A 13,332-nucleotide genomic window follows, 5' to 3' on the forward strand; every position below is an offset into this window, starting at 1 on the left:
TATGGACTAGGGTATCCGATATTTACCAATTTGTTTTCACACGACAACTCATGAATTTTTGCTTTAAGTCTGAATTCAAATTATCAGGGCTATCATAAAATAATTACATTATTTTCGTTTTAAATCATGATAAAAAAATAAAATTTTCATTTGCGTATCTAAAACAAAATATGAAAAATAAAATTTGATGGAGCAATTCGGCAAACAAGTTTAATAACAGGCACCCTATGATATGTACACATGAGTTGAGTGCTGCAAACTCGTATAGTACTGATCCGTAACGTTTCTGTGAGATTCGATCGTGATCAAGGGCTCGATGGCTCATTGGAACGCCCTGAATACCTAAGCAAACTTACATATATTTAGTGCCTACGGCCAACAAAAGCGAGCAGAAGATAAATTCATTATCATTATCAATGCTATGACAGTAGAATGACAAAAAAAAAAGTGGAAAGACGAGCAAAAACATTTTTTCACGATATCTGAAATAAGCAGGAAAAGGTATTATATACTTAGAGTACATGCAAGTTGATATAGAGAACCACCACTCGATAAGTAAAAAAAAAACAAGTAAGGAAGTCTAAGTTCGGGGAAACAGAACATTATTTACCCAGCTGTACATTTGAAATACTCTTGTTTGTTTTGTGTGCTTATTAGTGTTACAAGACTGCGCAATAATACATACATATACACATGGTTCTTTTTTCTTCGAGGCTCCCGAAGCAGAAAATTGCTTAGTCATAAAAGGGGCGGTGCCACGCCCATTTTTTTTTAATTTAAGTTTTTCCTATTTATTGTTATAAATCCACTTGAGAAATGAAATACCATTGATATAAAGCTCTTTTTTGCAAAGATATAGCTTATTGTATTCGTCCACAACCCTTTTAAAAAGCTTTTATATAAACAACATTCTAGGTGTATTATGTACTAAATAATCCGATTTTTTGTGTTTTCCAGAATGTTATATATATAAAAAGTGGGCGTGGTTATCATCCGATTTCGCTCATTTTGAACACCAATCTATTCTGGGTCCAGATAAGTCGTGTACCAAATTTGGTTAAAATATCTCAATATTTACTCAAGTTATCGTGTCAACGGACAAACGGGCGGACGGAAGGACATGGCTCAATCAAAATTTTTATCGACACTGATGATTTTGATATATGGAAGTCTATATCTATCTCGATTCCTTTATACCTGTACAACCAACCGTTATCCAGTCAAAGTTATAATACGATGTGTACAAGTACAGCTGGGTATAAAAAAACAGTACATAAATAAATCTATGAATTTAAAAATGTTGATATATATGTATGTGTGAGTACTTGTATAAATGTACATATACATATATATTGGCGAGTGTTTTGCTATGAATCATCACACGCTTTAATAAATTCGCTGCTTGGTTTTGAAAGATATTTGGAAGGAAGGCGAAAACGAATATTGCCTTTCTATGTGCAAATTATTTATACATATATACATACATAAATTTATAAATATGTAATTAAGATGTATATAAATTTGCAACTTCATTAAAGCTTAAGCAGATAAGCATAAATAAACACAACATAAAATTAGTATTTGCATTTTTTATTGCGAAACAATAAATGAAAAATAATATAAAACTTTATATAGTAATGTTTTTTTAATGCTCTATGCAGTGAAATGTTTGTCGTTAATTCCAATCAAAAGCATAAACGATTAGCTGATTTAATTTTATTTTATTGCATGAAATTTATTTTTTGTGCAGACACGCTTTAATTTGTATTTACAGGGCCGGATTAACCATCAACGGGGCCCTGGGCAACCATCAATTTGGGGGCCTTTTTTCACGTCCGTTTCCTTCTTTTTTCGATTAAAAAATACAAGCTTATATCTTTTATAAAAATTTCATTGTCACAATGTAATAATATCAATAAAATTATTATCTACATTTTAAACATGTCGTTTTCTACATTCGTTTTCAGCAAATTCATCAATTATATCATGAATATCGATCCATAAATCTGACTCGATGCAAAGTATACTTAACATCTCGAGTCGCTCTTGTCGCGTTGTAGCTCTTTCAGCAGCTTTGATTCTTTTTAATTGCGAGAAAGACCGTTCGGCAGAACAATTTGTGAACATTAATGTTAAAAAAACCGAAGAGCTATTTCTGTGCTAGGAAATACATCGGCTAATTGATCTTCCATTAGAATTTTATACAAACTATGAGTTTTTTGTGCATCAGTGTATCTGGAGTTCACGTAACTTTGAAATTGTTTCATTTCAATGAAAAATTCTTCGAAATCTCTAGAATAAAAACGAACTAAATTATTTATAGCTTCGTGGAGTTCTACATTACTTAGAGAAAAGTTGATGAGAAATGCAAGTCTCTCTGAAACTTCCATATACTTTCACTGTGAAGATTGTCGATGATTTCGAGGAAAACTTTTGTCCTAAAATCATCGCGAGGCGAAAATTCTACTTCTGGAGCATTTCCGTCATTAAGTTGGTTTTTTCTACGACGAGTACGTTTTACGATTTCTGTATAACCTAATAATTGTTTTGTTTTTTCTCGAAATCTTTGAACTTTTCACGGAATGAAACTAAACTCTCTTCTAACAATCCGTTCAAAAAACCGCACATTTGTAAATCTGCTTTTTCACTTTGCAATGACTTACTCACTGAACGCATAGCAGTCAAAATAGAGTTCCATAAAATCAACATGAAACCAAATTCGAATTTTGGCAGTTTATTCGCGATACACGTCGCCTCATAACGAGTATCAGTATTTTGTGATTCATCATCAGCAATGCTTTCTAGAGCTTCTAATATGATATCAAACGAATCGTAAACTGTATTCGCCGCATTCGAATGTGCTTCCCAGCGTGTCGTTGAAAATGTCTTCAAAGTTTTCTCATTGTTTATTTTATTTTTTAATACGCCCCAACGAGAGGTGGAAGTGGAAAAAAATTATATAAAGTCTGCATAATGGTGAAAAAATCTACTGCATAAAAACAGCACACAGCCAACCAAATTAAGGGAATGCGCGGAACAGGGAACATAGATAGCATTCTCATTCAAACTCAATATTCTTGCTTGCACACCTTTATACTTCCCGGACATGTTTAATGCGTTGTCATATTATTGTCCTCTACAATTTTAAATATCTTAACCACAGTCTTCAGTAAGAAACTTTAAAGTTTGATTCGCTAGACTTTCACCAGTATGACCTTCCAACTGAAGAAAAGTTATAAACCATTTTTATTATTAGATATACTCTCTTTTCACTTCGATACACTTCTTTGCTCGCTCATACAATTTGTCAAATGAGTCGAAAATGTCCTTTTTAGGAACGTTGTCTAGTTTGTCGGTCGTCACCTTTTGAATGCGGCCAATTGAGTTTTATTTATTTCAGTAAAATTTATTTTCAGTTCTGATTATATTTTACTTGCACTCTCTGAAATGTTATGTGTGTAAAAAAAATTTTAGAAGTATTTTGCATTTTTCGAGGCCCCCCCCCCCAAAAATCGGGAGCCCCCGGCAACTGCCTATTTTGCCTACCTGTTAATCCGGCCCTGTGTATTTATATGCATTTATGATAATTCGCAAATTTTTTAAAATTTGAACCATGTTTAAAGGGGTCATTCCATGTAAAAAGCGCGCAAGCCTGTTTTGTTTTTTAATATAACGACACTATAGTAAAAAATACATACGCGTTTTATGTATTATGTCATTTATGTAAAAAGGTTAGGTTAGGTTAGATTGAACTGGCTGGTCCGTGAGGACCTCACATATACCGGCAAGCGCAGGGTACAAGAACAAAACGTGCTTGATCATTTCTTCCTCCAATCCGTACACGTACACCCTAACATACTGTCTACAATTATTCCTACATATTTTGTACAATGTTTCCCCTGCAATACCACCCTCCTAGCTTAGGCCTAGCACAATTTCGGGATCTTCCATTACGGCAACTACAACGTCGTCTGCGTACGCCATAAATTTTACATGTCTCACATCGGGCTACCTGAGCAGTTGGTTGATGACCAACGTCCACAGCATAGTTGATAATACCCCGCCCTGCGGCGTGCCACTCCATGATCGCCTGTTTAGAAACATTGTTGAAAGCCTCGGCAATGTCTAAGAAGTGTCACAAGACGTACTCCTCATATTCCAATGATTTCTCTATGCAAATAACCACCCTATGCAGTGCCGTGTCTACCGACTTACCTTTGGTGTACGCATGTTGTGTTTTTGGAGAACAGTTTTTCATTCATGTTGAACTTTATATACACATCTATCAGCTGCTCAAAGGTTTTGAGCAGAAATAATGTTTAGCTTATGGGTATGTAGTGATCTTTCCCGCCTTTGGTAGCAAAACGACACGTACAGTTCTCCAAGAGTTCGGTTTATAATGCAGCCTCATGCACCCGTCGAAAATTATTTGAAGACATTTCACAACCGCTGTACTCGAGATTTGTAGCATGTCAAGGAATATATCATCTGGGCCCGGCGATTTAAGCTATAAAAAAGCTTTGACCGCCCATTCGATCTGGGATCAGTCACCAAGCACGGCACTACCCACTCCATAATCAAATTATAAGTGTTGTCTGCGGGCTATTCTGCATCATCCCCCATTGGAGAAAACAAAGCGCAATGCTTTATAGCTTCACCTACGCGAGGGGAATCCTGTTACAAAAATGAATGTATCATACACATATTTAGCAGGCGAGGCTCTGGCAACATCAAGTTCCTCGTGGTACTATGGGGTGGGAGCGGGATGGCTATGAAGGTTTAATATGGTCATATTAGCCATTACCGAGATGGTAGGGTTAGTACACTTATGGTGCTAAATAATTAATATAGAGCGGTAAACGACTCACACAATAAAGAATTAAAATTGAAACACCTTATAGTCGTTTATATATATATATATATATATATATATATATGTATATGTAAACGACTATAAGGTGTTTCAATTTTAATTCTTTATTTACTTATGGTGCTTGTTACTGGAATGCCGGATCTTAATCTGCCAAAGGACGATTAATATCGATAACAATACCCAAAACCTTCGGCGAGTGTCTTAATGGTTAATAGTTACAACAACATGGAGAAAAATGTTGAGCAAAATATTTTCAAATCAAAAGCTACTATTCTATTCATTGCTCAATTTGTCATGGAATTACCCATAGAGGGAATTTACTGTGTACTTAAACGCTTAATTTGTTTGAAGAATACATAATTCAAAAATGTAATGTTACATTATAAAAAATATTCCGGTTTTTGCGTTAACGGTCAGAATGCAGAAAAGGTTAAGAAATAAAACCAGTTAACGATGGCGTAAACTGCCTGAAGCGTTAAAAATGCAAAAAGAATTATTGCCATATTTACTTAAAGAGATGGAATGTTATATTTGAATTTCTCATGCGCATATGATGATACTGGTGGTTTGTGTAGTTTAAAAACAAAAAAAAGAATTGCAGTCAGAACCAAATTAATACCTAGAAAAGTGGAATTTTACACTTTTCATAGTAATGTAAATAATGAAAGTACAATTATTTAAAATCTTCATTGAATCGCTGTAAAAATGAATTTGCTTTTAAGCTTCATTGTTGGTCTTGTTGTTGTTGTTGTAGCGATAAGGTTGCTCCTCGAAGGCTTTGGGGAGTGTTATCGATGTGATGGTCCTTTGCCGGATACCGATCCGGTACGCTCCGGTAACACAGCACCATTAAGGTGCTAGCCCGACCATCTCGGGAACGAATTATGTAGCCACATTAAACCTTCAAGCCGAGGGATGGCTTCCATGAGGACCTTGGGGTCGCCAGATGTTTGTCTGTTAGTGAAACAGGATTCGCCGTGGGTAGGTGATGTTGACAATTAGGTTTGGAGAAGCTATATATTGCGCTGGCAACCTGAAGGGTTGCGCTACACATCCCCGTGAATCTGGTGTTTTAGTCGCCTCTTACGACAGGCATACCTACCGCGGGAATATTCTGACCCCCTAACCCGCTGGGGGGTTATTGTTGGTCTTCTTAAGGTTCTATCTTCCATGAGCACTCTTTTATTTTTTTAAATACATTTTGTTTGTTCTATAAATAATTAAAACCTAATCAAATTCTAAAGTTTTACTCACCTCATTGATTAATTTTTTCACCAGCTTCAGCGGAAATTGATATCGTTGACAAGCAAAATACTGTAATAAGTTACTGCCGTGGTCGTTATTTTTGTATTTGTCGTCGTCTGTTGCTAATAAGTGTTATGTTTTTTATATAATTAATGCTTCTTTTCCTAGTTGAATATGAATAAAAGTTTACTTTCCGTGTTTAATTTGCAGATTTACAACTAAGATCACTGAATTACGAAACGAATAGAAATCGCGCTAACGGCTGTTTTCAGAAAAAACATCACGACCATGCCTACTTTCAAATCCTTTTTTCAAGTCTACAGTCCTAGCAAATTTCCGGAGTTATGTTAGCTGAAGTAATCAAAATAGACAGTAGCTTGAGTTTATGAGCCCTATTAGCGTATCAAGTAGGCAAGGTTTCTTCCATTTTCTAGGTAGGGTTGCAGTAAGGTGTCAATATTGATGTTGGGCCTACTACTCCCACATTTTTGCTAGGGAGAAAACCTCGGTGATTGCAAGTATCTGGCATACGTGTGTATCAAACAAGAGATACATTAAATCTTGTTTCTTAAAGCAGTGTTACGTATTTGAGCAGTCGTTTTCCGAATGTTAATCTGTTATCTTAATCGCAGAAACAGGTTTTAGACCACTACAATATTTCGGTGGATTTTATTGGCATCTTACGTCGTACCTTAGTTCGGATATATTTTAAGCCCCTTTTCCCGGTGGAATACAAAGAGGCCATGTTAAGATTTGCCGTATAGAGGAGGCACGCAAAAGTAATACCGAGTGCGATGTTCCCACAGAACTCCTTAATAATCATCATTCTGTAGACCAATTTTGAACATCATCTACCGGTGGAGAATCCTGTTTCTGGGCAAGAGTTGGATGATCTTGAAGGTTGTTGTTGTTGTAGCAGTGACCTTGAAGGTTCAATGTGGTCATAATAAATCGTTCCCTTTGTAGACAGGATTGTATTTTAATGGTGTTTGTTACCGGACGTATCGATCTATATCCGGAAAAGGACCATCTACATCGATAACACTCGCCAAAACCTGAAATTGCTTGCTCCTTTCAGTATTTCCTGCAAATTGGCGGCCTGGCAGTTATATGTTTTATGCCGATTCCGAACGGCAGCTGCAAGGAGATGAATTTCCACTGAGAAGCATTTTATCGCAGAAATACACTCGGAGTGTTTGCCAAACCTATACCGAGAGGCGACCCCGGTTAGAAGAACTTTTTCTAAATGAAAAAGCTTTTTCCCCAATTTTGATTTGCCCGGGATCTGTACCCAGGACCTTCGGTGTGGTACGCGGAGCACGCTGCCACCACACCACTGCAGCCAACTAACTTGTTGCTAGTTCCTTTATCGCTAAAACAACGTGTTGGAATTTTTTTTAATATTAGATAGTTGTCCCTGTCGAAGACCATTTGTTAGTTCCCTGCAAAAATAGTTGGATCATGTGGTCCACTTGTGTCATACTGGAGTACTCCATGGATTACTCTGATGTAATGCTGAGCTGGAGTATATGGGCCAGTCCTAGGAGATCGCAATGTTAATTGTGTCATACTGGGTACATCGTGGATTACTCTGATGTAATGCTGAGCTGGAGTATATGGTCCAGTCCTAGGACATCGCAATGTTAATTGGACCATGTTTTTTGTATGAATTATGGTTAATTTTGGAGCACTCGCTTGGTCCATAGCGTTTTTGCAGGGTTAAGCCAGCTAAGCATAATCAGATGACAGGAAAAATTTTGTTTCCAATCATTCTTTGCCATTGATGTTTGCAAAGGGTTCAGTTATCGATGTAAGGATTGGACCCACCCGAAGTCCGCCGAACCAGAAAGGCGTTCTGCGCAAAAATTCTATGGATCCGACCCCCGGTTTCGGAGGTACCCGCGGGTCTTTTTTCGGTTTTTTGTTAATATCTTTTGAACACGTTAAAATTTTTATTTTCCGCCTTCGGATTATTAATACTGATATCAAGACGCGTCGTTTGACACCCCTCTCGATATTTTTGGTAGTGTATTAGCAGTCGACCCCTCAACTAGACTATTACCATAAAAAATAACCCTGGGCTACGCCATGCCACGTCCGGGTGTGTGGTTTAACCGTGGCTACCGCCACGCTGATGCACAATTTTTTTTGGTGGGTACAAACACAACAACAACCACATGGAAATCGCCAACTTCAACTGCAAATATCTCCGGACAGAGATAACATTTTTCTTTTCCGCCTTCAGATTATTGTTCTCGAGGTTAATACGCGTCTTTTGACACCTCTCTCGATATTTTTGGTAGCGTATTAGCAGTCGACCCCTCAACTAGACTATTACCATTTTTATAAGCGCGGCCGAAGGCCGCCAACGCCGAAAGCTGTTCTGCGCAAAAATACTATGGATCCGACCCCCGGTTTCGGAGGTACCCGCGGGTCTTTTTTCGGTTTTTCGTTAATATCTTTTGAACGCGTTAATATTTTTATTTTCCGCCTTCGGATTATTAATACTGATGTCAAGACGCGTCTTTTGACACCTCTCTCGATATTTTTGGTAGCGTATTAGCAGTCGACCCCTCAACTAGACTATTACCATATCTCCGGACAGAGATAACATTTTTCTTTTCCGCCTTCGGATTATTTTTCACGAGATTAATACGCGTCTTTTGTCGCCTCACTCGAAAATCTTAGCCCAACTTTACGGTGGGTATCGTAAACTGCACTACTACCTTAAATTCTACTAAGCCATTTATGTTGGCAACCCTAGCACTAAAGCAGTGTTTTTCGCTAGATGCGCCCCTCTTTACAACTCCAACTCTATTCCTTTCCTTTCCTTCGTTTGTCGGTTTTTCTTATTCCTCTTCCTCCTAATTTCACATTCCAGTTACAATTTTGTGTTGTAAACTCTATTTTTTTTCACAAAACACAATCAATGGGGTTTACAATTTTTCACTACTTAATTAAATGTATGTCTATATTGCAGCATATCCGCAATTATTGCTTTATAATTTAAAAAAATTTCCTTTACATTTACCACAAAAGTTCAAACTGGACACTCACACATTGGCACTTTAGCACAAAAAACCGAAGGCAAAAGTTGGCTGTCACACACGCCCATATACGTATAAATCAATGTACGCTACTGATAAACGTAAAATATAAATTTCTATTTTTAAACTTTTATATATTTTAGGAAATTCCAGTCGTAATCACCAGAAGCCACTAAATAATCATTTATTGCTCTTCGTAGGTGTTTTAACATAAAATATAAAAACTTCTAAAATATGTTGTCGATTTGCTCCAAACAGCACTCCCAAACATTAGAGAAAAAACGAAACTGACAGCTCACAACTGATGACAGTTTACTAGCTCAGGTAGATTGTCGATAGCTGCGGTACTTCTCATCATGTCAATCTTGCAATCTACCATGTCAATCTGAAACAACGCGTTCACATATGTCCCATCGCTAGGTACTAGATTAAAGGTCCCATTACTGATACTTAGCATCACATACAGAAGAATGTGCATTCACGAGTTCAAAATTGCTTCGTTCTGCGCATTTACGTCACACTGGCCTGCTTCAGCGAATGAAAGAAAGCGAGAAAAAACAACAGCTAAAGGAAAATTATCTAAAAATTGCTCAAAAAATAATCTTTACATGCGCAATGCGCCACCTTCTATAATTCCATCATGGCATAGAATTGACTTGACTTGAGAACTGTCACTTACAGTTCTGTTAAATGCACATTGCATGTTACTTATTACTAAAAACTTAGCAACACTTAACTTGATTTAGAAGTCTGTTGAATTTTGATTTTCTATGTAAGTTCTAAGAGACGTTTACATTTTGAGATGCCATTTGTTTGTTCCCATTTCATTTTGTCATACATTGATTATGATGCCAGATTGTATGCGCTAAGTGGAGTATACATAATCGTGGCTAAGTTGACAAGTTTACGCCAAGTCAAGTGAAGTCTATGCTAAGTATCAGTAATGGGGCCTTAAGGGTAGCTGTCAAACTTTGCCGGCCATGCTTACATTTTTTTTCTGGTGCTTGCCACGTAAAGGCTCATGGCATAACGATAAAAGGTGGCAGCACCGGACAGCTGATTATAAACTGTTTTTATTTGATTTGATATATCAACCTCCGGCGAGGTACGATTTTGACATTTGTCCATCGTATTTACAAAAACAAAGTACATGGAACTTTTATTTATACCCTGCAAAAATTGTTGGATTACGTGTTCCATTTTCTTCATGTTGGAGTACTCTAACAATACTCCTTTGCAATGCGTTTGTGGACCACCATCAGCCGATCATTGCTCGTTTTTTAACGACAGTGATCACGACACGATGGCGATCGAACAGAGTTGCCAAAAGTAAAATATTGCATGCAAATAACTAATTATAAAATTTAACTTTGGCAACTCTGATAAAATGCAACAGCGCACTGGTTTTATGTATACATACTAAAGTATGTATAGATAAATATTAGTTTCTTTATTCACGCAAATGCTAAATAACATAAGAATATTCGTAGTATAAAATATAAAAGTTGTATTGCCCCTCTTCATTTACTTTCGTTTTAAATTAAATTCACTTCGATAATTCTTTCCGACACAATTCCTCTTTAGTACTTTGGCATATGATCCTCTGTGGGTGCTCCATGGAGTACTACAGTGAAAGTACTTTGGAAAGTACTCTCACGTATGTACTCTATGGAATACTCACAAACAAAGCAATAGTGGGATCTCCTACTCCTCTCCTAGGACATCGCAATGTTAATTGGAGCACATTTTTTGTATGAATGCAGATTAGATTTGGAGCAGTCCTATACTCCCAAAGGAGTATTCCTTACATTATTTATAGAGTACTCGCGTTTTTTGAAGAGTATTTGTCGGTATGTCACCATGCTGCCACCTTGTATCGTTCCGCCAAGAAAAAGCTCCAACCATGGCTCAATCATATGGTTGGCTCATTTCAGCAGCTGATTTAATTTTATTAACTTCACTGGCATAGGGATTGTGAAAAGGAGATAGCAAACGCAAAACGTAACCAACACATTGATAATTATTTACTGTCGTGGTGATACATTTTTTATTAGAAAGTAGTTTCACATCACTTTAAGTTATTTTTTTAGTAAATGCATCTAATTTAGCGCATTATTTTCCCACAACACACAAGAATTGCAAAGTTCTGTTTTCTCCGCGTTCCCTTCGTCCAATACCACACACATATTTTGAAAATCTATGACAATTTGACAAAGGTATGTTGTTGCTGTAGAGAAGAGCCAACCTTATAGTTCGATATTTGATAAAGCATCGCAAATCTTATGTGTTCGAGCTTTAAGGGCCAAATATAGGGCCAATAAATGGTGACTTATAACCTTATAACCATAACCAGATAAAACAGCTGATCGAACCTAACTTATTGAAATCAATGTAATCGATTAATGGTGCCATACCATAGCCAACCAATTGGTTTTTGGTATCTCGCCATATCCATAACCTAAAAATCTTTGAGGTCACGATTTTTAGGTTAAGGCACCATTAATCGATCACATTGGAGATGGTTATAGGTTGGGTATGGTTACGACTATGGCGTTAGGGTTAAGGAAGTGTAAATAGCCCTTAAGCCACCATTAATTGGTCCTTTATAAAGAACCCCTTCCATAGCGGAACCAGAAACAGGTGGCCACCGGACATCAGCTAATTGGAAAATTTTAAATATGATTCGATACCTCAACTTCCGGCGCAGTACGATATTGACATTAGTCCATCTTTTTACAAAAACAAAATATGTACCTAGAATTTTTATTTATGTTTGTATGTATGTTACCATGCCCCTTAAACTAACTATGAGCAGACAACTACTGTGGCCTGGGTCCTAGGCCTGAAGGTTTAATGTGGCCACATAAATCGTTCCCGAGATGGTCGGGCTAGCACCTTAATGGTGCTGTGGTACCGGAGCGTACCGGATCTGTATCCGGCAAAGGACCATCACATCGCCAACACTCCCCAAAGCCTTCGGGGAGCAACCTTATCGCTACAACAACACCAACAACAGCTGGCGGACAGTAGGCCCACAGGAATTAAGGGGGAATTTATTAGTAGAAGAGAGGGACAAGAGGGAAGAACACTGGCGCAATATGCCAGGCCTGAGACAATCTAAGTTACTGTTAGGGGGTTATATGTAGCACATCTCGATATAGGCCATTAATAGGCCTCTCGAAAGATAACCTAAGAATCCTAACAGCTATTCTTACAGGACATTATAAACTGAACAGCTACATGCAGAAACTGGGCATGCTATCGAACAACACATGCCGATTTTGTGATCGACCAGCGGAAACGGCGGACCAAATCCTCCTGGAATGTGACGCAATCTCAAGACGCAGGTCTAAGTTTATGGACTCACCATGGCCAGAGCATCCTTACATTAAATCCCTCAAGCCAAGTGTTCTCAAGGTCTGCTTGGATGAGGTGCTGTGAAGAAAACGAGAGCGCAATAGACCAATGGTCGCAGTGCGATACTCAGTTATCTATCTACCATGCCACCTTGTGTGGTTCCGCCAAGACCACTTCCAAAGAAAAATATATGTAACAATACTCGAGTGAGATTTCTTCTCTCTTATGACGAACGGCACAAACAAACGATTTATTTTACCTGGAGTCTCCGGACTAAGGGTATATGCCAAAATCACCGCCTTACTAGAAGCTCGATGGACGGGAACAGATAGTATGACAATTGGACCTTGCAACTTCTACTACAGTTGCCGTATGAATAGAAGTTCATTGTTCACGGTTGTGAACGAGGGTCTTGCCGCGATCTGCATCAAGGATAGGCTTTTCAATATAAAGGACAATGATTCCTTTTATTAGAAACTAGGAAAGAAACACGACGACTGCCCTTGCCAAAATATAATAATCATGATTGGCGACTTTAAGTCAAGTTACGCAAGGAAAGTCTAGTCTCAACGATGTAAGACGCATCAGTTTCAAACGAATGAACGACTTGACATAGTTACCAAGTCCTGTTGTTGTTATTGTCGTTATAGCAGTGCTTCGCCCCATCCAATAGGTGCGACCGATCACAAATTGTCATCAATATCCTCTAACGGGAGTCCAAGGAAACTTGCTGTTTCAACAGGGGTGGACCATAATGAGAGGGGTGTTAAGAGGCCTTGGTTCCACATTACAATTAAAGATATGATTGGT

At 37.8% G+C, this 13,332-nt stretch overlaps 1 protein-coding gene across 8 annotated transcripts in view; it reads right to left on the reverse strand.

Annotated features, from left to right (window-relative positions):
- LOC137239588 (serine/threonine-protein kinase GL21140) overlaps window positions 1-9,450 on the reverse strand; it is a 220,056-nt gene extending 210,606 nt beyond the window's left edge. The window contains exons 1-3 of one of the 8 annotated variants that reach the window (XM_067765051.1): window positions 9,391-9,406; window positions 9,150-9,257; window positions 6,128-6,282 (exon numbers count right to left, since the gene is read on the reverse strand). In XM_067765051.1, coding sequence (XP_067621152.1) covers window positions 6,128-6,132 — 5 coding nt within the window. In that variant the 5' untranslated portion in view covers window positions 6,133-6,282; window positions 9,150-9,257; window positions 9,391-9,406. Of the gene's footprint in view, window positions 1-6,127; window positions 6,346-9,058 lie in introns of all 8 variants that reach the window. The other 7 variants (XM_067765050.1, XM_067765049.1, XM_067765046.1 and 4 more) reach the window with 7 other exon arrangements.
- Between the last annotated feature and the right edge of the window lie 3,882 nt (window positions 9,451-13,332).

This window comes from Eurosta solidaginis, chromosome 2 (genome assembly GCF_040869045.1).
Source record: "Eurosta solidaginis isolate ZX-2024a chromosome 2, ASM4086904v1, whole genome shotgun sequence".
Classification (NCBI taxonomy): domain Eukaryota; kingdom Metazoa; phylum Arthropoda; class Insecta; order Diptera; family Tephritidae; genus Eurosta; species Eurosta solidaginis.